The sequence below is a fragment of the Hylobates moloch genome, unplaced genomic scaffold (genome assembly GCF_009828535.3).
Source record: "Hylobates moloch isolate HMO894 unplaced genomic scaffold, HMol_V3 SCAFFOLD_3, whole genome shotgun sequence".
In the NCBI taxonomy this organism is placed as follows: domain Eukaryota; kingdom Metazoa; phylum Chordata; class Mammalia; order Primates; family Hylobatidae; genus Hylobates; species Hylobates moloch.
In genome coordinates this window covers 141879317-141904195 of record NW_026652278.1, presented here as the reverse complement: position 1 = coordinate 141904195, position 24879 = coordinate 141879317, and the positions used below count along the sequence as shown (strand labels likewise).

The 24879-nt window shown below is 36.2% G+C and overlaps 1 protein-coding gene across 4 annotated transcripts in view; it reads left to right on the top strand.

Annotated features, from left to right (window-relative positions):
- Nucleotides 1–24879, top strand: part of LRBA (LPS responsive beige-like anchor protein) — a 793918-nt gene that overhangs the window by 219173 nt on the left and 549866 nt on the right. For all 4 annotated transcript variants that reach the window (XM_032148169.2, XM_032148179.2, XM_032148174.2 and 1 more), the window contains one exon: nt 6655–6716. In XM_032148169.2, the coding sequence (XP_032004060.1) occupies nt 6655–6716 (62 nt within the window). The remainder of the gene's footprint in view (nt 1–6654; nt 6717–24879) is intronic.

The window sequence follows — 24879 nt, the reverse complement described above, 5'->3', positions numbered from 1 at the left end:
ATTTTTGCATTCAAAAGTGCTTGGATTAGGATTAGGTGGTTGCTAAATCTGGCTTTTTTTGGGCCCGTGATTGATGGTTTAGGATAATATACTTGTATTCTCCTCAAACTGAAAAATCGTGGGAATGACACTCCCATCTGTATTCCAGTGTCTTTAAGTATCAACTGGCAGCTTTAGTTATTGTCATCTTTTGTTGGCTAACAGTAGCTAGGAGATGGCCTAAGGAATTTTTTAAAAACTTGTGAAAAAGGATCTCTCTTGTAGCAATAAGGATATAATGGAAATGCAAGGTTATAGGTAGGCTAATAGTTTAAGATATCTATATTTGAGTATTAACTGTGCAATATGAACACTTCATTTGACCCTTACAATATCAGTAGGTATGTACGAAGCTTTAGTTAGGAATTTCATGTCTTCTATAGATGTAAATGGAGTTGGTGATGAGCTATATTATTTTCATGCAGTCAAAAAGTAACAATGAATTTATTTGGAAAAGAAAGTTCAGATTTTGGAAGTACTTAAGTTTGGAGTAGCAATTTCCTTAGATCTTTTGAAGGATATAATTTATTTAGCTATGAACTATTTGATGAAGTAATGAATGACTTTTACATATGAAATAATATAATTTGAAAAAAATGGAATTTTAAAAATTGAATCTGTATTTCAGGGCTTTTCCCTAATTTATGTTTCGTATATGAAACTTTTTTTTTAAAGTGATGTAACAACTTATGAACTATGTTTAATTTTATTACAGTGAGTAAGATGTATGTATTAAACACAGCGTCTCAGTATTGCAAGACATTGTTGCTTATTGGTCTTTGAATTTTATAACAGATAACAAGATAGGATCATATTAAATACCCAGAAGCATTAGCAATGGACACTTCTATATCCCTGAACAAAATTTAATTTAGAATGATTTTTTACCAATAAATTTTGGTAAAATTGTAAGAAGGAAGAAGGTGTACTATTGCTCATATATAAACTTGAGCAGTGCCTATTCATTGATGATGTTCATAAAAATAGCAAACAAATCTTAGAGTTCTTATGTAACTTATGTATTTTATGTTGTGAGGAATGTTTTGGATTGTGGTTTCATGTACTGTAAAACAAAGGATTTAAAAAGAGGTGATTGTGCCTTAGTACTGTATGAGCAGCATAATACTGTACAAAAAGCATTAATATAAAAGGCAGGAGACTTTGGTTTTCATTCTGTCCTTGACAGTGACTAACTATGTAACCAAACATTACAAAGCTTCTTAATTTTTAAAAAATATGCTTATGAGTTTTTTAGTATTAAAAATATTTTAATGAAAATTTCAAATTTTCACAAAAGTAGGAAGTACACTATCTATGAACTTATTACCAGCTATCCAAACCATATTCATTTTTCCATAATTATTTAATATCTCTACTTCTCTTTATTTTGCTTTAGTATTTAAAACTATCTTATATATTTAAAACTATCTTAGATGTCATGTCATTCAACCCTTGAATATTTAATAGCATGTAAAAAAAGACATTTTCTTACATAATCACAATGCTGTTATTACACCTAATAATAGTAACAATAGTTTCTTAATGGCATCTAATACCCAGCCCATGTTTATCTTTAAGAAATATATATGTGTATATGTATGTGTATATGTATATGTGTGTGTGTATGTATATGTGTGAGTGTGGGGGTGTGTGTGTGTATATATATGTATATTTTGGTTTTGGTTTTGGTTTTTTTTTTTTTTTTTTTTTTTTTTTTGAGACAGAGTCTCACTGTGTCGCCCAGGCTGGAGTGCAGTGGTGCAATCTTGGCTCACTGCAACCTCTGCCTCCCGAGTTCAAGTGATTCTTGTGCCTCAGTCTCCCTAGTAGCTGCGACTACAGGCATGTGCCACCAAGCTGGCTAAATTTTGTATATTTTGTAGAGATGGGGTTTTGCCACATTGCCCAGGCTGGTCTCAAACTCCTGAGCCCAAGCAATCCTCCGGCCTTGCCTGCCAAAGCGCTGGGATTACAGGCCTGAGCCACCGCGTCTGGCCATATGCCCTGTATATTTTGAAGACTTGAAGTTAAAGCTAAAAGTTAAATTAGATGTAATATTTCATATTACATCATGCCTGGAATCACCTATAGCCTGATTGTCTCAATTGTGGTGATGTTAATTAACCCTCTTTTTCAAGTAGTTATAACCCTTTGTCAGGATTAATTTTTCTAAAGAGATTTTCCAAAGAACAAAGAGAACACAAGCTTGAAAATTTTAAATTATGTCTTACAATTATTATATGTGAGTTCACTGGATCCTTTTTATAAATATGATTAATTATAGTCTTAGTGATCTTATTTTTTCTGTATCTTGAAACATTTTGCTATTTTGCTATTACACATCAGCTATTCTTTACTATGCTGTGGACTAAAATAAAAAAAAAAAAAACCCCACGAATGCTAGAATTGCACCTGGAGTGATGGTGCAATAGGAAAAGAAATAACTACTCTTGTTTATTAGCCTCTGTCGTTGTATCGCTTTACCCAAAGTTTTGCATTGTGGTTTTTTTTTTTTTTTTTTAATTGAGACAGAGTCTCACTCCTACACCCAGACTGGAGTGCAATGGTGTGATCATGGTTCACTGCAGCCTTGTCTTCCTGGGCTCAGGTGATCCTCCCACCTTAGCCTCTGAGGTAGTTGGGACTATGGTGCATGTCACCATGCTCGTCTTATTTTTTTTAAGTTTTATTGATTGATTGATTGATTGATTGATTTATAGAGATGGGTTTTGCTGTGTTGCCCAGGCTGTTCTTGAACTTCTGGCCTCAAGTGATCCACCCACCTCGGCCTCCCAAGATGTTGGGATTACAGGCATGAGCCACTGCATTCTGCCTGCATTGTGTTTTAAGAAAGTATAAACTTGCAGTCTCAATGGGGCAAAAACTTTTTTTGGGGTAACCAAAAAATATCTTAGATATTACAATGGTTCGTGGCCCTCCAAAGGGTCACAGTATCTCTGTACAGTATATGAGCATGTTATTTAGCAGGAAGGACCTAACTGTGCTTAATTGTGTGTTAAGTTGAGGCAAGAACCTGGGGCATCCCATTTTTCTAAAAAGACGTGTGACAGTGTTCTTCCGTCTTATGGGATGAGTATGTACCACAGTTTACTTGATACAGTTTCTAAGTGGATAAATGCTAAAGGCAGGTGTGCATACAATGATGACTAGAAGGAAAAGTTTATATGGAAATAAAAAATTCAGTGGATTGATTATTCTAAATGTTTGCAAATCTGTACAAGAAAATATTTTGCAAGTCTCAAGCAAAGAAGATGTCTGTCCTCTCTTTAACAAAATTTTTAGTCATCCAATTTTTCCAAAATGTTGGATTTGATGATATAAATTCAGGAAGGAAAACCAGAATTTATGATAAGCTAGAGCCTATTAAACATGTATTTGAAATTTCGACTTAGTATTTTCAAGATGGATGTGTTTCAGATTCATCATGAGCATTTAGTTTTATCTAAAAGATAATGCTCATTTGGAGTATATGTATATACCTTCAAAACCGGGAAAATATGGAGTAAAACTTCTTGACTTTATTATCCTTAAGTTCTTATTAAAGTTTCTCATAATGTTTATTGCCATCCTATTTTAAAAAGTAAATTATTTAAGGTGACTTAAATATAAAAAACAAGAGAGTTATTATATTCCAGATAGTAAATAGTCAAGACAATTTTTTCATGGTATACTTGAGGATTTAGATAGATCGATGGGTTTAGATGGCACTGGCTTACTGTCTGGTAAGTCATTTAATCCTTTCACTGAAGTGATGTATCTGGGTGAGTCTCCACTGAAGAAATTACAGTGGTCTTTGATCATAAAATTCCAGATTAGTGCAGGTATAAAACTCTTGGCTTGGTATCCCGAGTTTGTCCTTTTGAAAAGACTAACATTTTCTATCTTTGAAAAGCCAACCAAAAAATAATCAAACCAAACCCTATTATTCTACTATTCTACTGAGAGTTTTAGAGAGGTCAGATTGTGAGCTGGTTCAAATCTGTAAGCTTGCAGTACTTGGTTTCTTTTGATTGAGACAGTAATAGGGTGTGTGTGTTTGTGGGTGTATAAAATGAAAATGATAGTTCTGGCAGTAACTTACAACTTGACTTTAAGGTTTTAGGGCCTTCCTTTGGTTAGTTGTTAGAGTATGACTAAATCTGAAGAGAGGTCTACAGGTTTATTATTTGTTTTTTTGCACATGTGATGAGTGTCATCCGTTGGCAAAAATTTAGGTCAAAAATAGAAGTGACATAGGTTCTACATTTTGATGTTAAGTTCCTTATTGGGGTTATCCTCTATTTCTTTGCTCCCAATGTTATTTTTGTGTTTACAGTACCAGTGTCCTTTAGACAAGGAGCTTAAGGTCTGTTATCAGGTCTCTCTTGTTTTCTGAAGCCCTTACTCATTCGAATTGAACATACTTTCCACCCTGCCCCTGCAGTACATCTACCATCACTCTCCTCCACATTAATTGTTCAAACCAAACTATGAAATGTTATTTGACCTTTTACTAGGTTTGTCAGTGAATATATTTTTTCCTGAATATTCATATCCAACTAGAAAGTAGCTATGAACCTTCTTCTGGTTTGTTAGCCTTTATTATTGGAAAATAAGACTGAAATAAATAAATAGAAATGTGTATGTGTAAAATTTTTCTTAAGAATATATAGGTATATGGGCCGGGCATGGTGGCTCACGCCTGTAATCCCAGCACTTTTGGAGTCCAAGGCGGGCGAATCCCCTGAGGTCAGGAGTTCGAGACCAGCCTGGCCAACATGGTGAAACTCCGTCTCTACTAAAACTACAGAAATTAGCCGAGCGTGGTGGTGGGCGCCTGTAATTCCAGCTACTCGGGTGGCTGAGGCAGGAGAGTTGATTGAACCTGGGAGGTGGAGATTGTAGTGAGCTGAGATTGTGCCATTGCACTCCAGCCTGGGTGACAGAGCAAGACAACGTCTCAAAAAAAATATATATATATATATGTATATGTATGAAATATCTTATGATAAGTGTGGTAAGAGGGACAAAGGAGCACCTGTAAATCTCCCTAATTTTGGGTAGCTCAAGGTCTTTTTTAAAATTACTATTTTTCATTATCTGAATAGATATATAATGAAAGGGCCCATCAGGGCCCAATATCAGGAATTCTAGTTTCTCTAGAGTAAAGCAATAAGGATCGATGACCTACTAATAGAAAGATCTGAATTTACTTTCTGGAAATAAATGGGTTTTGAAGTTGGAGCAAAACTGAACTTCTTTTATTATCTGGGTTAAATTTAAGGAAAAATGGCAAGGTTTCAGACCAGCAGAGGGCTACACCTGCAGTAAGAGATGGAGTATTGCTTGCATTTTCTTTTGGCCTTGACAGTATTAGCCTGAAGAGCCATGTTCATCTTAGCCCTACAGAAATCACACTGTAGTTAATAATTTGCTTCCTAATACAATATAGCGACATTCTATAGCTAATTTTCTTGCCAGTGCTGACACTGTTACCGTCATTTCTATGTTACACATTTTTTGAGACATTGAGAAAAATGGTTCTAACATTTTTTAAAAAATGAAGGCGGTGAACAGCACTTTTAACTTGAATGCTATTTATAAAGCTAAAAAATGCCAACATGTGCTATCATTAGGTTGGAAGCATTAGTATTTAAACAGGGAAAGAGAAAGAACTAAAGAGTAAAAAGATAAAGGGAATGGATAGGGTACCTGGAAGAGTTTTCTTCGGGAGAAAAAACAAGGTAATAGGATGTTTAAGAGCCATCAGGAATTATTTTAGATGTTATACCCTGGAACCTAAGCCTGTGTTTGCTTAGAAAAATGTAGAATAAAAAAAATTGTAATTTTTTTGATTATTAGTAATGCAATTTAATAATTTAGTCCCTTTAATTATTGGCATTGCTTTTTTAAGATACTAATTATAAAACGTTCTTTGAATGAACTACTTTATATTTTATTGGTAATTAAAACCAAAGACTTCTTTAAATAGGTATTAATTATATAAAATATCCATTCTAAAGATATTTTTGGTGAACCAAAATGAAACATGAAAGTAAATGAATTAATTTATAAGAAATCAAGAATATATAACAGACAACGGCTTGCATTTCTGTTAAGGTTTAGTGTGAGGTCAGAGGTCAAGGTACTAATAAGAGTGTTTGGGATGTCTGCTGCCATGAAACAAAATGGAAACTTGATTGATAGCTAGAGGGTTGAAGGGAGAGAGTGTGGTGGAGAAAGCAAAGGTCAGGGAGCCATTTCCCTTCTCTGCATGTATAACGATCAACTCTCTCCAAAACAAAATGTAGATGATATTGATCAATATGGCATATGTTGTGCACATTTCTATGAGTATTGTGAAATGTCATTATATATGAAGTTGTAATAAATGTTTTAGTATTTTGAAAGCTGAAATGAAATACTTTACAAAAAATGGTGGTAGTTTTGAAGCCAGCTTTAAACTAACTATAGTGTACCTTATTTAATCATGTGATTAAGTGTGCATTATTAATAGTTTGAAAAAATAGTTTGAATAAACAGTTTGGATGAAATTGTAACAAATCCTCATTTGTTTTCTTTATAACTTCTTTTTTAAAATTCTCTTTAAAATAGGTCTGGTTTGCATGAAGTCTAGTAGTTCAGTTGTGGAATTGGTTATGCTACTGTGTTCTCAGGTGAGTGGCAAGAATAAATGTTGAATTAAAAGTAGATTATCACATGAATTTGTTTTCATGGGGGATTTTATATTTGCATTACTGAAATTTTTGGTATAATTAAATTGTGAGTTTGCTGTTTTAAAATAATTTTATTTGTATTGCAAAAGGATTACTTCTTATTTTTGATACTTGCAGATAATTTTGAAGCAAGCATGAGAGGAAGTGAGAAACAAAAGTTTTTAGAGTCACTTTAAAAATGTCCAGATCAAATGATCTTGATAATTTCTTTGCTGTATATATTAAGGTTATAAAAACAGATTTATTTCTATATCTTGTGGAGTGCCACGCTGACTCCACTGGGAATTATGGGTTTACTTCCCTTTTGTGCAGAGGTTATAAAATGAGTGATAAATGATTTTGAATCCTTGTCATTGGTAATTATTTCTGACATGCACGGTAGATTTGGGAAAACATTAACAGAAATGTGGCAGCTATCATAATAAGATGTAGAAAATAAATTCCTAAGAGCAAAATTACTTTAGATGTTCCAAAACCTTGTACCTCATGTGGTAAACTTTAATGATTTTTTAAAAAAAAACTTATATAAAAATCATGTATCCTGCGAGGTTTTCTTTTCTGTTTTACAATTAAACAGATGAATGTTTTTATTGAGAGTTTTCTTTGTAGTCTTTTAAAGTGATATCTTGCTGGTAGTAAATTCCCCCACTTAAAACTTTAAAATAGCCTTTTTTAATAGGAAAGGTATTGGTCTAGAGGTCAAGGGTTTTGACCCATTTCAAAACCTTTGACCTTCATTTACAACTCTCATGGTTTACTTGCCTAACGAATAAGGATAATGCAAAATTAATGTTTCTTTGTATCGATTTATTTGTTTTAGTGCCTATATGCCAAATTTATTTAGACTGTGCTGATGGACATTTCATGAATATAAATTAAAGAATCATAGAAGGTGTGAAAAATCAATACTATGCATTGTCAATAAGGTGCAATAAGAACAATTACTTCTAGAGATTACACCTAATGGATTTTTGTAATGAACTTGTGAGAAGTAGTTACTTAGTAGGCTTATTATTCTTAGATTTAGTGAGAATCATGTTTTTCTAATCATCTCATTTAGAAAACTCCATTTCTTCAAAAGCTGACTAGATAAAATTTCTCATTAAGCCATTTGATTAGAAATAATTGTTTCTTTCTTGGATAGAAATTGCCATATAGCATTCTTATATCCACATGAAATTGCCCTCACTTTAAAAGAGCACTCACTTTATGGTTTTGGATGTTTTCTTACAAGAATATAAATTTATTGTTCATAGTGATATAATTGTTTCATAGGTGAATTTTCACAATGAAGTTTTACTTTCTAGTTTAGAAGAATTGAATGTATTTTTGGTACATGGAAGCTATTTCCAATATAGTATATTGCATATTTTAATGTTAGGAGCTGCAAAGATAAAGAATGACATGTTTTAATATACCTATTTATCATGTATGTCACGGTACTGTTTAATACTAATGCAATCAAATGGGATATGAAGGTCATGTAGTAGAGTAAGTTTCAAAAGTCAGAAATTGTCAAGGTTTTTGTTTGAATAAAATACATTATTGGGTATTTGAAGTCCTTAACATTTTTTGTGAGTTCTTCAAAAGTTCCATGGCATCTCTACAAGATGTAGCACAGTGTGAAAAATGATGTGAAAAATGAAGCTAGAATTAGCTCCAGATGTATACAGATTGTTCTGGGGTGATAATTACATTTTTCACTTTGAATTTTCCTAATTCAAAGAGGTCAACTTGGCAATCACAAAAGTGATTTATTTTGTTAAGAAGCGAACTGTCTTTTTCTACATGAAAGCTTAAGAGATATGAAATTGAATTTCAAGTCGACATTTTACAGATCCTGGGTGGGGATGGCTTGAGTTTGATTGATAATTTTTTTGGTCTGAGATAGGGTGGGAAGCAAAAGCTACCATCTTGCTAAAATTTTAATTAATTTTTTAAGAGGAGATGGAGAAGACTGAGTGCCAAAGATCGAAAGATCAGGTCAAAAACTACTTTTTAATCACATAAATAATGGGATATGCTTATGAACTTAACATCTGCAAATTTGATTCAGAACTTTACAAATTAGTTGGTGTTAATTTCATGACAATCAGCCATGCTCTGATTATTTTTCTTGAATCCATTCAAAACTTATATTCTTTTTGTGTTATTTTTAATAATAAGGTGTTTAACTGCACTTTATTGTAAAAGAGAATTTAGAGCCTAAATTTAAGAAATGAGGAAATGATCACATTTGGTTAGCTGACAATAAAACCAAACGGATCACTATATATTTGTTTTGACTAAGATTGTCGTTTTCAATGTCCACTCATTCACCAATAGTTGATTAGGCACCATTTCATATTTTAGTCTATTTAAATGTTAATATTGTTTAGGCAAAATGTTATTAATTAGAGTTGGAAACCTCTCATAATACTCAGCATTATATTTTTGAGTATAATTAATATATGAGGTTTGTAAAAATAGATTTATGCATCTGTTGAATCCCATGTAGAATAATTCAAGAATGACTGAAGTTCCAAAGATCAATTTAAATCCTCTTTACTTCTTAAAATAAGACTGCTTATATTCTTCAGGAAACTGTATGTTCTCTGTTGCAAATACGCAAAAATTGAACAAGTTCTCAACTGTGTTTCAGGTGGTTTTTCACAAGCATGCAACTTATTTGTGTGCCAAATTTTTTGTATATGTGTATAAACCTGTTTTAAATATATATGAACTTAAAGAAAATGTTAAATAAATGTTTCAAGTAATATTACTCCAGCATTATATAAAGTGTTTGTATCTTGTTCATTTGACATTAATATCATTTTTGAAAGACTTGACGTTGCATTCAAGGCCACTTTATGAAAGCGTTGCGTTGCTCATCCTAATTCAGTCTGACATAGATTCCAATAACACTACCTCCCTTCTTGGGTTTAAAGCTAAATTTATGACTCTGCATTGTGAAGTGCATCATTTAAAAATGGTTTCAACCCAAAACATCTAATAAATAAATAATGTGTATGGCTACTCAGTAGTAGACTTTGTAGACTAGAAATCATTCCATCGGATACTCAACAGTCCACTATTGGAGAGGGCTGTCAGATAAATCTTGTGGTAGCTGCATTCTTGTCCTGTAAATCACATATTATTGTCTGAGCCTTCTGCCAGGTCATCTATTCTTTTCCCATTTATCAGAAATGCATACAGTATATAGAAAAACTAGAAGCACCATGTAGTCTGGACTGGCATTCTGTCTGAGTCATTAATTAGCAGCAAAAGTTAATTTAAAATACTATTTTAGTCTGATTATGCTTTAAAAAATTTTTCAATAAAATATGTAGATTGTTGCTGTTTTGGGAAATATTTTCTTTACATGAAGGTAATGATATAAGATTTGGTCATTTTTGACTTGTGTTTCTTTCTGTACCCCTGAATTATTAATTTTAAATTTATAATAATTTATAATAAGAATGATAGTTCTTATGATTATTTTATGTCAGTTTTATGTTTGAAATTTTTTTCCTGAATCTTTAGTAAAACGTTTCTTTATTTTTTGTTCTTCTATACTTTCTTTTCTCTAATCCCAAGTTTCTTCTCCATTTTGAGTTTATTTTTTCTGAATATATGATATTAATATTCTTTTTTATAGTTACGATTTTATAGATGAATATTTTCAGTATGAGAAGATTATTAAAACACCTCTCTTCCACCACCCCCGAAAAGGGCAAACCAGCTCTATACATGGCACAAGGTGTCCTTTACCATTAGGTATCTCTTAATGCCTGAACCTCATTTCTTACCACTTATTCTCAAGCCATGCTGAACTATTTAAAGATACCCAAATATGCCATTACATTTCTGTGTCTTGGTACATGCTTTTTCTTTCCCTAAACTGCCCCTCTTTCTTGGTGACTTTTGTTAGCTGCTGCTTATCATTCAGAGCTCAGCTTAATTATCTCATTCTCCGAGGATCATGTCTATAGTTGGTATCTTTTTGTCTTAATCTTAGCATCCATTGTAGAATTTACCACAAATTGTAGGTATAAATATGCTAATTGGTTTACTTGTTTACTGTTAGTATCCCTCTTTGTTTTCTAGATGCTATGAAGGTAACAGCTATTTCTGCTTTGTCCATTAAGGTATTTCTGGTACCTAGCACATTATGGCTTAGTGAATATTTATGGAAAAAATGAATCAGTTAGCTAGCTCCTAGATAAATTACAATCTCTTCTGGAAAGATTTCCTTTACTCCTCTCTTCCCTACAACTCTATGCCTAAATGAAGTATTGTGCAGAACACTCACCCATACTTAATTTCATTCTATATTTAAGTTGCCTGTTGTTTTCCTTTCTCTTCCATGTAGACTGCGAATTTCTTGAAGACAAGCACTGTGTTTTTTTTTATTGTATCCCCAGCGTCCAGTATAGTACTGTTCAACCGTATAAATGTTTATATACTTGTATAATTGATAAATCAATGGTAACATGGATCATAAGTCACCATATTTTGGACTTTGCCTTTTGGTCTTTTTCATTAGGAAATACCTCCATACTTTCCTATATTAATTAGTTTTTATATTAAATCTTCATTTTCATTAAGACAACTAATTTTATCATTACTAAATAGTGTAGTTGTGTTCATTTATGAGCAGGGCCTTTGGTTTTTCATTTTCTTGTGACTTAATCAGATTCACCTCATTTTTTTAAGACAGGGTCTTGCTCTGTTGCCCAGGCTGGAGTTCAGTGGTGCAATCATGGTCCACTGCATTCGACCTCCCAGGCTCAAGTGATCCTCCTGCTTCAGCCTCCCAAGTAGCTGGGACTACAGGCACATGCCAGCATACATGGCTAATTTTTTGATTTTTTTGTAGAGATAGGGTCTCCTTATGTTTGTCAGCCTGGACCTCTTTCTTTTTTTTTTTTTGTTTGAGACGGAGTTTTGCTTTTGTCGCCCAGGCTGGAGTGCAATGGCGCAGTCTTGGCTCACTGCAACCTCCGCCTCCTGGGTTCAAGCGATTCTCCTGCCTCAGCCACCTGAGTAGCTGGGATTACAGACGCCCACCACCATGCCTGGCTAATTTTGTATTTTTAGTAGAGACGGAGTTTCACCATGTTGGCCAGGCTGGTCTTGAACTCCTGACCTCAGGTGATTCACCTGCCTTGGCCTCCCAAAGTGTTGGGATTACAGGCGTGAGCCACTGTGCCCGGCCCCTAGCCTAGACCTCTTTTTTAAAAAAAAAAAAAAAAAAAAACTCTTTAGCCCAGGTGGGAGAATTGCTTGAGGCTAGGAGTTCGATACCAGCCTGGGCAACATAGCAAGACCCTATCTCTACCTAAAAGAAACACATTTAACCGAACTTCGTAGCATGTACCTGTAGACCTAGCTACTCTGGATGCTGAGGCAGGAGGATCGCTTGGGCCCAAAGATTCGAGGTTACAGTGAGCTAAGGTTGCACTGGTGCACTCCAGTCTGGGTGACAGAGGAATACCCTGTCTCAAAAACAAATAAATAAATAAAAAGCTCAACTTTATTGAGGTATAATTTATATACAGTAAATACCCACACATTTTAAGTGTACTGTTCAGTGAATTTTGACATATACCCAACCATTTTAATCCTTAAATTTCCCTGTGCCTCTTTTCAATCAGTCCCCACCTCTGTCACCTCAAGTTGCCAGTGATTTGATTTCTGTTACTGTGGATTAGTTTTACTTACTGCTGAACTTAATATAAATAGGAATTTATTTCTTTTAAGTGGAGTGGTTAGCTAGTCATAGTGTGCTGTGCTTAGGTTACACTTCAACCTTTTTTTTTTTTTTTAACTAAAACTTACTATCCGATATTAAGAAAATGATGTATTTATTTCAAAGAAATAATTGAGGTAATGAAATAAAGGATTATTTTTTGCCAACCAAAAAATAGAAATTTTGACTATGAGTTGCTTAATCAAAATAGAAATAAGCCTTTTTTTTTTTTTTTGAGATGGAGTCTTGCTCTGTCGCCCAGGCTGGAGTGCAGTGGCGCGATCTCGGCCCACTGCAACCTCCACCTCCCGGGTTCATGCCGTTCTCCTGCCTCAGTGTCCTGAGCAGCTGGAACTACAGGCGCCCACCACCACGCCCGGCTAATTTTTTTGTATTTTTAGTAGAGACGAGGTTTCACCGTGTTAGCCAAGGTGGTCTTGATCTCCTGACCTCGTGATCCACCCGCCTCGGCCTCCCAAAGTGCTGGGATTACAGGTGTGAGCCACCGCGCCTGGCCAAGCCTTCTTAACTTCATATGCATTTCTTTCACCTATAAGGAAATCCTATGATATGAGGTTTTGTATAGCAGTTTGAGGAGGCCATTGTTCTGTACATTTAGAATTTTCAGTTTTATGGTCAATCAGGCTCAGTTCAAATGCTGTCTCTTCTACAGAGCTTTATGTGAATATATCTGCCTTGCCCAAGTCCTTTTCTTTATGTCTGCTTCTGGTATTATTTATTCATTTATTTAGCAGACATGTATCATATGCTTTTAAGACAAGCCCCTTCCTTTAAGGAAACTATCATCTATTATTCCTTAAGCAATAGAAGAGACAATTAGTGAGAGAGACACATAATTGTAATGTAAGATAATACTTTTAAATGGACATTAACAATTTTCCTTGGTTGAAATTGTGGTAGCCATGTGCTTGTTTGATCAACTCTCATTATCTGACTTTTTCAGTACAGCAAATTCCACAGTGAGTACCTTGTGATGATAATAGTAGATGTTCTGCCCAGTGTGGTGGTTTGCAACTGTAATCCCCGCTACCGGGGCTGAAGCATAGAATTGCCTGAGGCCAGGAGTTTGAGACCAGCCTGGGCAACAACATGAGCAGACCCAAAAGAAATTGTTCCTTAAAAAAAGTATACAGTGTTAAATAAGTTTGGAAAATGTTGGTTTCAGTATAGTTTAATTTCAATTTCAAAAAGGAATTTTTAATTCCTTCTTGATGTGTTTGTAACTTATCCTTAGAATGTACTTATACAAAATTAGTGGATATAAATTGATTGTCCCTGAGCTTTGTTATTGTTACTACCTATGACCTTTTGATTGCAGATGGAATGAGAATCAATAGGGTAGGCTTCTAATACACTCATATCGTTTTGCTTTAGAGCTGCTGTGAATGCTTTGTTCTTAGAATGTACGAAGCCCGAGAAAGTAGGTATTCTTTGCTGAAATGCTCAGAATTCATTTTGTGTGCAGTAAAAACAGTTGACCTTAAAAGAAGGAACTATAGACTTGTGAGGATTGGATAGGAAGTCTATGGTAGTTGGAGAGGTTAGGTGAAGATTCAAGCTATATAAATTGGTCATTAAAAACTTAGATGCATGAGCAATTTTAAAGTATTTAAAATCAGCTCAGTAACTGTACTTTATGCTGATATGCAAGCATTTATGCTTTATTGATTCAAAATTTTATAACAACTTTCTATTATAAGGTGGAAACATTTGTCTTGAAACAATAGCAAAAATGTTAATACAAAATAAATCGGAGTAACGTACTTTATTTTTCTTTTCAAAAATAAAATAGGTTGTTAGGTTGGTGAGCATTAATTGATCTTTATTTGAGTTTCCATAATATTGATTTAAAGTGCTGTTACAACCAAAGAAAAACATAATTTAACTTTAGATTCAGGATTTGACCTGAAATACAGGCGTCCTATGGATTCACCAGCACACTAGGATTTAGAAAACACAACCTTTGAGGTAAATTTTGTGGAACTGGCAATACACCCTGTGGCTTGGCAGTCTAGTCAGAAGGATGATACCATGCTGACTATATAACTAGATCTTTGAACATTATTCTCAAGGGTGGTAAATGCAAAACAAAGTAATATCAACTGGCACTTAATTCTGCAAGTTCCCTGCTGATTGGGGTATTCAGTGAAATGGAACTCTTCCTGACAGGAAGTCAGCCTGTGAGTGTGGAGACATCTGAAAATAAAATGTGTTTTAATTTGGCACCCTACTGTTTTACAACTAGTCTTTTAAATTTGGGATTAAGAAGCAAGTTAGGAAAAGGGAGAAATACACAAATGGGAATATTCTGAGCATAACATTTTTCTTTGGTTTTAATGATGTTGTGCACATGTACCCTAGAACTTGAAGTATAAAAAAAAAAAAAGAATACAGATCAGTGTCTCTGTTTCTCAGCTATCATTGCTTGCTTTTACTTAGTACTTTTTTTCCTATTCTAATCAATCTACTGACGTTAAGGAATTATAGAAAGGCTAGGTTAAAAGTGTAAATTTTGAGATTGCCTTTGTTTAATACCAAACTCTCTGATAACTTTTAGAAGTTTTAGCTATATTCTCATACTGTATAGTTTTTGATAAATAGTATATAATTTAATGGATTTTAGTCAGAGTAGTCAGAGTTAATATTAGGCATTCCAGCTTCTCAGGATCCAGATTTAAATCTTGCTGTATATTTATGGTATTTGCAGTGTTTAACTTAGTGCTGCGATAAAATTATTATTTAGTCCTTTACATACCTTGACATACATAATAGGACATAGTATAATTTAGGAGGGAATGATTATTATATGAGTAATTGCACAAACATTCCATCTATTGTACATTTTTTAGTCAGGCACCTATTTTTATTCAAGCTGTTATTTTATAATATGAAAATTCAGAAGTATGTATACAGTTTTAGCAAAATTTGAGGCTTGAACTTTGATTTAGGCCTGAATAAAAGAATCAGAATCTTGATGCAATTTATTTGCTTTTCTAGTACTGAATTCCTCAGCTGTTTGAGGTCAACTATGTACAGGTGGCTCTTGTCTGTGTCATGGGTCATAAAAGGAAAAAGGAAAAAGATGCCTTAGGTGGGTTTTTAAGAAAAGGCTGAGGCCAGGAAAATACTGTGATGATAGATTTTGAATATATATATATATATTTTGAGACAGAGTCTCACTCTGTCGCCCAGGCTAGAGTGCAGTGGCATAATCTCGGCTCACTGCAATTTCTGCCTCCCAGGTTCAAGTGATTCTCCTGCCTCAGCCTTCCGAGTAGCTTGGATTACAGGCACACGCCACTATGTCTGGCACATTTTTGTATTTTAGTGGAGATGGGGTTTCACCATGTTGGCCAGGCAGGTCTTGAACTCTTGACCTCAGGTGATCCACTGGCCTCAGCCTCCCAATGTGCTGGGATTACAGGCATGAGCCACTGTGCCTGACCTAGATTTTGAATTTTCTTTTTTTTTTTTGGAGATGAAGTGTCACTCTGTTGCCCAGGCCGGAGTGCAATGGCATGATCTCTGCTCACTGCAACCTCTGCCTCCCAGGTTCAAGTGATTCCCTGGCCTCAGCTTCCCAAGTACCTGGGATTAACAGACACCTGCCATCATGCCTGGCTAATTTTTGTATTTTTGTAGAAACGGGGTTTCACCATGTTGGCCAGGATGGTCTTGAACTCCTGACCTCAGGTGATTTGCCTGCCTCTTAGATTTTGAATTTTAATACATGTTTTTTATTCTATTACTTATTTACTGTATAACCTTGGCAAATTACTTTCCTTTCTTGAGTCTCAGTTTCTTATTAAGTAAGATGGGTATATTAAGATCTTTTTAGCACCAGGCATGGTGGCTCATGCCCGTAATACCAGCACTTTGGGAAGAGGAGGTGGATGGATCACCACAGGCAGGAGTTTGAGACCAGCCTGGCCAACATGGTGAAACCCTATCTCTACTAAAAATACCAAAAAAAAAAAAAAAACAAACAAAAAAAACCAAAACATTAGCCGGGTGTGGTGGTTGTGTGCCTGTAGTCCCAGCCACTTGGGAGGCTGGGGCATGAGAATTGCTTGAACCTGAGAGATGGAGGTTGCAGTGAGCCAAGACCGTGCCACTGAGCTCCAGCCTGGGTGACAGAATGAGACTGTCTCAACAACAAAAAGATTTAATCAGACATTGTTGGTGGGAATCTAAATTAGTACAACCACTATGTAGAATGGTTTGGAGGTTCCTCAAAAAACTAAAAATAGAGCTACCATATGATCCAGCAATCTGACTGCTGGGTATATATCCAAAAGAAAGGAAATCAGCATATCAAAGAGATATTTGTGCTTCCGTGTTTGTTGCAGCACTGTTCACAACAGGCAAAATTTGGAAGCAACAGTTGAACTCATAGAGATAATAGAGAAGGATGGTTACCAGAGGCTGGGAAAGGTAGTGGGAGGATGGAGGAGAGGTGGGGATGGTTAATGGTATAAAAATAATAGTATTTGATAGCACAAGAGTGTGACTATAGTCAATAATAATTCAATTGTACATTTTTACAACAATGAAAAAAGTATAATTAGATTGTTTGTAACACAAAGGATAAATGCTTGAGGGCATGGGTACCCCATTTAACAGGATGTGATTATTATGCATTGCGTGCCTGTATCAAAACATCTCATGTACCCCATAAATATATACTCCTATGTACCCAGAAAGATTAAAAACAAAAAAAACAAAGTATTGAGATAGAAGATGCTAGGAAGTTTTTAGCTAGTAAAAGGTGGTAAACAAAATTAAACGTATCATATCCTTTGTTATAAATTTAATGTTTAAATTAATATTTCTATATCTCATGTGTTAAAAATTACATTTTTACAGTCCACATATAATTCTAACACTACTTTCTCGAAACAGTTTTAAAAAAGGATCTCATTAGGCAGTGCATGTAAAACTATGCAGTACTGTTTACAGAGCAAAGTAGGTTGTAAATTAAAGTTACTGAATTCTGAATCAGTGTTGTTTTTTTTTTTTTGAGATGGAATTTCTCTGTGTCACCCAGGCTGGAGTGCAATGGCGTGATCTTGGCTCACTGCAACCTCTGCCTCCTAGGTTCAAGTGATCTTCCCGCCTCAGCCTCCCCAGTAGCTGGGATTACAGGCACCCACCATCATGCCTGGTGACTTTTTTTATTTTTGTAAAGACAGGGTTTCACCATGTTGGCCAGGCTGGTCTTGAACTCTCTACCTCAGGTGATCCGCTCACCTTTGCCTCCCAAAGTGCTGGGATTACAGGCGTGAGCCACCACACCTGGCCGAATCTGAGTATTTTTTAACAGCACACAAAATCCTCTTCATTTATTCAGTATTTCCAATGTAATTGCCCAATAGGTTCTTCTTGCCTGCTGCCAAGGTAGAGCCAATTTATGAATACTGGGGAATTGCAATAGGGAAAAAGTTTAATACACATACAGCTGGCTAAATGGAAGACTGTGGAGTTTTATTAGTACTCAGATCAGCCTCCCTAAAAATTTGGAGACTAGGGTTTTTTAAACATATTTTTTTTGGTCAGGGTGCTGCTGACAGTTTGGGGATAAAATCATAGGATGGTGAAAAATGGTCCTCTTTTGCTGAGTCCACTTCTGGGTGAGGGCCATAGGACCTTTGAGTCATGAATCTTGAGTCTGGCTGGAGTGATCTGGTCATCAGAAATACAAAAGTCTAGGCCAGGCGCGGTGGCTCACGCCTGTAATCCCAGCACTTTGGGAGGCTGAGCTGGGTGGATCATCTGTAGTCAGGAGTTCGAGACCAGCCTGGACAACATGGCAAAACCCCGTCTCTACTAAAAATGCAAAAATTAGCTGGGCGTGGTGGCAGGTGCCTGTAGTCCCAGCTACTCGGGAGGCTGAGGCAGGAGAATAGCTTGAACCCAGGAGGCGGAACTTGCAGTGAGCTGAGATCATGCCATTGCACTAAAGCCCGGGCGACCCCATCTCAAAAAAAAAAAAAAAAAAAAAAAAAAAAGAAATGCAAAATGCAAAAGTCTGAAAAGACATCTCAAAAGGTGGCCAACCTTAGGGTCTACAACAGTGATGTTATTTACGGGAGTAATTAGGGAAGTTGCAAATCTTGTGACCTCTGGAACAATGGCTGATAACTATGCCTACATCTTAGCAGAATTCAGGCACTTCTCATCCTCCTAACCTGGTGGAGCTAGAAGAGGTCTCATAGATTAGCCATTTCTGGCCTTCATTTCCATGTAGACAACGCTAATGGATAACACTCACTTTTTCAGTAGGCTCCCAAAGAAGATTCCGTGGTTTTTATGTGCTAGCTATTAATGACTGCCCTTTCTGGGAAACTAAACAAAGTGTACCAAAATACAAGTAACACTGATGTCGTGTTACTTGTATTACTACTCTAATTATTTTTAAGTGCCCCTTTTGTCAAATTTAGTGCTTTTTATTTATACTATGTTACTTTCAACATACCTCCTGTTTTACCATAGTTGAGAAATACTTTTATAGCAGTTAATCTAGTTCAGTGATAATCCACCATTTTTTTCTGGTCAAGTACATTATTATCATTAACAGTCGTTCATTATGATGATTCCTGAGTCCTAGTAGAATTTGAAACCTCCTTTGCAAAATTATAACTAAGGAAATTATGACAGTAAGATATATCAGACCTAACCAACTCCATCTTGCTTTTAACCTCCAAACTGTCTTTGTTCATTCCTAGGCGTAGGCCAAACTAGCCTTGACAAGGAATTTCATTTATAGTTTAAATAGTAGCCCTTCCCAAAAGCTAGACTGTTCTTGTAAAATGAATGAAAGGCCACAAGCCACCAAGTTAGGATGAGAGGGGCTGGAATTCTAAATATTACCAGACATTTTTCCAGAGGTCATAAAGTTGCAACTTCTCCAAATACTCTCGAAAATAACATCACTACTGTGAACCTATGATTGGCCTTTAAGAAGTCTTTTCAGGTTTTTGCATTTCTGACAACCACATGGCCCCACCTGGACTTGCCAGCCAGTTCTGTCCCCACGCCCCCACCCCAAACTAACTCAGCATAAGAGGACAACTTTGACTGCCTATGGTTTCATCCCAGATCCAAACAATCAGCACTCCTGACTAACTGGCCTCCTCCCTACCAAATTATCCTGAAAAACGAACCCCCAGGTTTTGGGGAGACTGATTTGAGTGATAATAAAACTCTTATCTCACGCACAGCAGGCTCTGCATGAATGATTTTTTGTCTATTGCAATTTCCCTGTCTTGATAAATCGGCTCTGTCTAGGCAGCGGGCAAGGTGAGCCCATTGGGTGGTTACAAATTGGGGAGAAATAAAAGGAAATATCATTTTCAAAAACTCTCTGTAAAGAATCAGATTCTGACTAAGAGTGTAGATCTTAAATGTTCTCACTGATATGACTCCGATGAGTGGAGGAACACCAGGGTTCTTGGTCCTCATGCCAATTTAGATAAGACGACACTGACACACATTTAGTGGTTTTAAGGAGCAGAGAGTTTAATAGGCAAGATAGAAAGGGGAAAGAAAGAAGGAAGAAACTCCCCCGTACAGAGACAGAGGGAGCCGGGCTCCAAAGCCGAGAGAGGGAACCCCAAATGCAGTGGATACCAGTCAGCTGTATGTAGAGGCTGGAGGAGGTGGTGTCTGACTTGCATAGGGCTCAGGGGGTTGATTGGACCAGGCATGTCATTCACGTCTTTTAATATGCAAATACAGGGCACCATGATGTTCTACACACATGGGGATATGTGGGGGCAGCTGTGTTGCCAGGAACATGTGGGGCAAGGGCAAAAAGGCAGCGGTAATCACCAAGTTTGGGTGGACCCAGTTTCAAATGGCCTAAATTTGCATATCAAAAGTTGCCATCAGGCTCAAAGAGCCAGGACTTTTACAAGAAACGTTTCTGAAGCAGCTTTAAAAATGAAAACTTCCCAAGGACACCTTTTCCTCTCTATCTGCCTAAAATAATTTAATAACTCCTACAGCATCACCACAAAGTGATAAGTATATGAGGTTATAGATATGTTAATTAGCTTGCCTTAATTATTTTACAATGTATGCACGTATCAAATCACCTTGTATATATAAATATGTACAGTTTCTTTTTGTCAGTTATACCTTAATAAAACTTGGGCAGAGAGTGGGAATAAAAGAATTAGATTCTGGTCCAATTTATTCCTGAATTAGTGAAATGCCCTTTTTCTTTTCTCCTGATTTTATCTCTGAGTACCTACTAAGAAATTTACTTTCCTAGCAGAGTGTCTTTATATTTTCTTTCCAGGAGAAGCTGTAGTTGTTTACTGTTTTGTCAAATTCAAACTTCTCTGCCTTATTTTCAAGGCCTCTTAATAGCTGTTTTATTTTCGTTTATACTTATTCCCATGCTGACTTATAAATGGTATCCATATATGAGACATATGTGTTAAGCATATCACACTATCTTCTAGGTAGTTAACCAGAAAACCTAAACTGTGTAACCCTAAATCTGTTCCCCACATTCTCCTGACACTTTCTCTTCCACAGTGGGCTTTTATAGATAGTGAGTGTGAAACTGTTTACCAAGGTCCTGATTACTGGATACAACACAGTGCATTATTTTTGATAGTAATTATTTATTTCTGCAAATTCTTCATTTAGAACCTCAGATTATAATTAGACATTTAATTGAAACATCAGCAGTACTGCCTTGTTTGCCGGCTGGCTTGTCAGTTTATTCTTGTTGCAGTGTATCAGATACTACAAAATTGAAGTTAAATTTAATTTTGGTTTCTTTTTATTTCTTTTTCTGAGAAAAGCTTACCTATTTCTTTACTTGAGAGCACTTAGAAAGTTGCTTGATCTTTCAGACTTGTATTTCTATCCATTGGAATGGTACACTATTATCCTATAATTGTTTGTGAAGCGCTACTAATTCGTGAGAACAGGATTCTACTTGTTAGTATTGTAAGTTAGAAAGGGAAAAAGGAAGTTGGTCAGGAGCAGTGAGAAAGTAAAATAATGAGGGAGAACTTTTAAGAAGCTTTCTGTTGCTTAACCAGTCTCCTTAGCAAATCTGGACTGCTGCCTTATGTATTCCGGCATTAGGCAGTTAGATTGTTCGGTGTGATATCAGCTTGTCACAAGTAGCTCAGCTGCCCACCTTTCAGTTTATTGTAGCCTGATAGGCTTTATACTTAGCAAATTAAGCTGAATTTCTGACATTGAAAACAAAACCAGTCACAATGCAGTCATTATTAGAACCAACACTTGGAGCATAAGGTGACTTGATCTGCTTAATTTTTTTTTCCCCAGTTCTTGCCACATGGCACTAAATTAAAAAAAAAATGTTTTTGTTTCCTTTGCATATTTTGAATTTGCACTTGCTGATAAGGTTCACTTTTCATCTGCTTGCTGTTTCTGTTCTCATTTGGTTTCTTCAGCGTAATTGACTGAGACATGGCTCCCCAACAAATAGCCATGACAAACCCCTGGAACCTGTGAATGTTAGTTTATTTGGAAAAATGTCTTTCCAGATCTTATTAAGATAAAGATTTTGAGATGAAAAGATAATTTTGGATTATTTGGGTACGCCCTAAATGTTTTCGTATGTATCAGTATTAGAGATTGTTAGTGGGAGGCTACAGACAGAGAAATGGAGGACAAGGCAATGTGAAAATGGAGCAGAGAGACCCCTTTTTCTTTGGCCACAAGCCAAGGAATGCTGACAGCCACCAGAAGCTGGAAGAAGCAAGGAACAGAGTCTCCAGAAGGAGAAGGGCTCTACTGATACTTTTATTTTGGCTCAATAAAACTGATTTCAGACTTCTGGCCTTTAGAATTATTAGAAAACAAATTTATAGTACTTTAAGCCACCAAGTTTGTGGCAATTTGTTATAGCAGCTACAAGAAACTAATATATCCAGTAATGCTTTGAAAGTCTCTGAGTATTCTTAATGAAGTGTTTCTCCCTCTTTCACTAACAGTGTTAAGTTATGATTTCTTTAACAAGCAAGACCAGGTGCAGTGGCTCACGCCCGAAATCCCAGCACTTTGGGGGGCTGAGGTGGGGGAATCGCTTGAGTCCAGGAGTTTGAGACCAGCCTGGGCAACATGGTAAAACCCTGTTTCTACAAAATATGCAAAAATTAGCTAGGCACGGTGGTGCACACCTGCAGTCCTAGCTACTGGGATGCTGAGATGGGAGGATCGCTTGAACCCGGGAGGTCAGGGCTGCAGTGAATTGTGATAGCGCCACTGTATTTCAGTGAGTGACAGAACAAGACCCTGTCTCAAAAAAATTAAAAAAATAAAAACAAGTATTCAAATGTTTCTTGTATGGAAAATTGAATTAGGCACTGTTGAGGACTTAAGGAGGGTAGAGGTCCCTACTTTTAAAGTAGGAGGGTTGAGGAGACAGATTTGTGATGATTTTGACTCAGAAAAAAAGGTGCAAAATAAATTAATATTGTATTGAGTTCTAATGAAGATGAAATTAATAGGAATAAAATACCTCTAGAGAGATGCACTGTTGATTGTTTATCAGTCCTGTTTTATTTCTGGGGCAAAACCAAGTTATCAAGTATTTCATCATTTATTATTTCAGTTATGTTGTAGATCAAACAATGGTTTAAAGCAGACGTCCCCAACTCCTGGGCCACAGTACCAGTCTGTGGACTGTTAGGAACCAGGCCACGCAGGAGGTGAGTGGCGGGTGAGCCAGCCAAGCTTCATCTGTATTTATAGCCGCTCCCTATCACTGGCATTACTGCCTGAGCTCCGCCTCCTGTCAGATCAGCAGCGGCATTAGAATCTGATAAGAGCATGAACCCTGTTGTGAGCCGCGTATGCAGCTGATCTAAGTTGTGTGCTCCTCATGAGAATCTAATGCCTGATAATCTGTCACTGTCTCCCATCACCCCCAGATGGGACTGTCTAGTTGCAGGAAAACAAGCTGAGTGCTCCCACTGATTCTACGTTATGGTTCATTGTATAATTATTTTGCTACATATTACAATGTAGTAATAATAAAAATAAAATGCACGGCCGGGCACGGTGGCTCAGGCCTGTAATCCTAGCAGTCTGGGAAGCCGAGGCAGGCGGATCACGAGGTCAGGAGATCAAGACCATCCTGGCTAACACGGTGAAACCCCGTCTCTACTAAAAATACAAAAAATTAGCCAGGCGTGGTGGCGGGCGCCTGTAGTCCCAGCTACTCGAGAGGCTGAGGCAGGAGAATGGCGGGAACCTGGGAGGCGGAGCTTGCAGTGAGCCAAGATGGTGCCACTGCACTCCAGCCTGGGCAACAGAGCGAGACTCCGTCTCAAAAAAAATAAATAAATAAAAATAAAAAATAAAGTGCACAATAAATGTAATGTGCTTGAATCATCCTGAAACCATTCCCCAACCCCTCACCCCCTTGTCTGTGGAAAAATTGTCTTCCATGAAACTGGTCCCTGGTGCCAAAAGGTTGGGGACTGCTGGCCTGTATCATGATGTTTATGCATAATATGTATTAGGCCTTTGTATTATACTTGGTATGCATATATATATATATATATATATATATATAGTTGGTATCCGCTATTGTCTCATTGAGAACATTGATAAATATTTGATAAGAGTTACTGAGTCATTCTGGATTGAAAGGTCTTATTTCTGTACACCAGGAGAGTCATTAAGCATACTATGACTGGCTTTAGGTTGTGACTCTTGACAACCATAAGAAGTTACTGTAACATAACGTGTATGTGTCTTTGCTAATATATGTTTAAATTCAGAGACCAAAGCTTTATAGGTAGATGTATTATGAGGTTTGGAAAATTTAAATTCTGTAGATAACACCATTTCATAGCCTAAACATAAGATACCTTATTTGCTACTACTGAATGCTAAAATGAATGCTGTGTTATTTTACAGTTATTTATGTTTTATTTGGAGTTAAACTTTGAGCACTGAAATTAAAATCTCATTTTTGTATTAACCATAAAAACTTATTCCATGAATACATAGTGCCAGTTTACAGTGGTTGTTGTTCAGAGTAGAAGGCCCCAAATGGTTAAACAGCAGGAAAGTTTTCTGCTTTTACTTAAAAACTGCTGTTTTCTATGTGGTTTATTTACCACATGTTTAATTCTTAATGTTGTGTGCTGTGGGATTGAGCATGCAAAAGTCAGCAGAAAGAGTTCTGGTTTTTACATCTAGAGCTTTTACCTGCTGTACAATAATAAAGGCACTATTTTATTGGGTTACTTGTAATTAACTTCACCACTGGGCATTCATATAAATCATTTGTAATCCGTTTTCTTTAGATTTTTATTCTTTTAAACTGGTGTAGCATACTTGTTTTCTGTT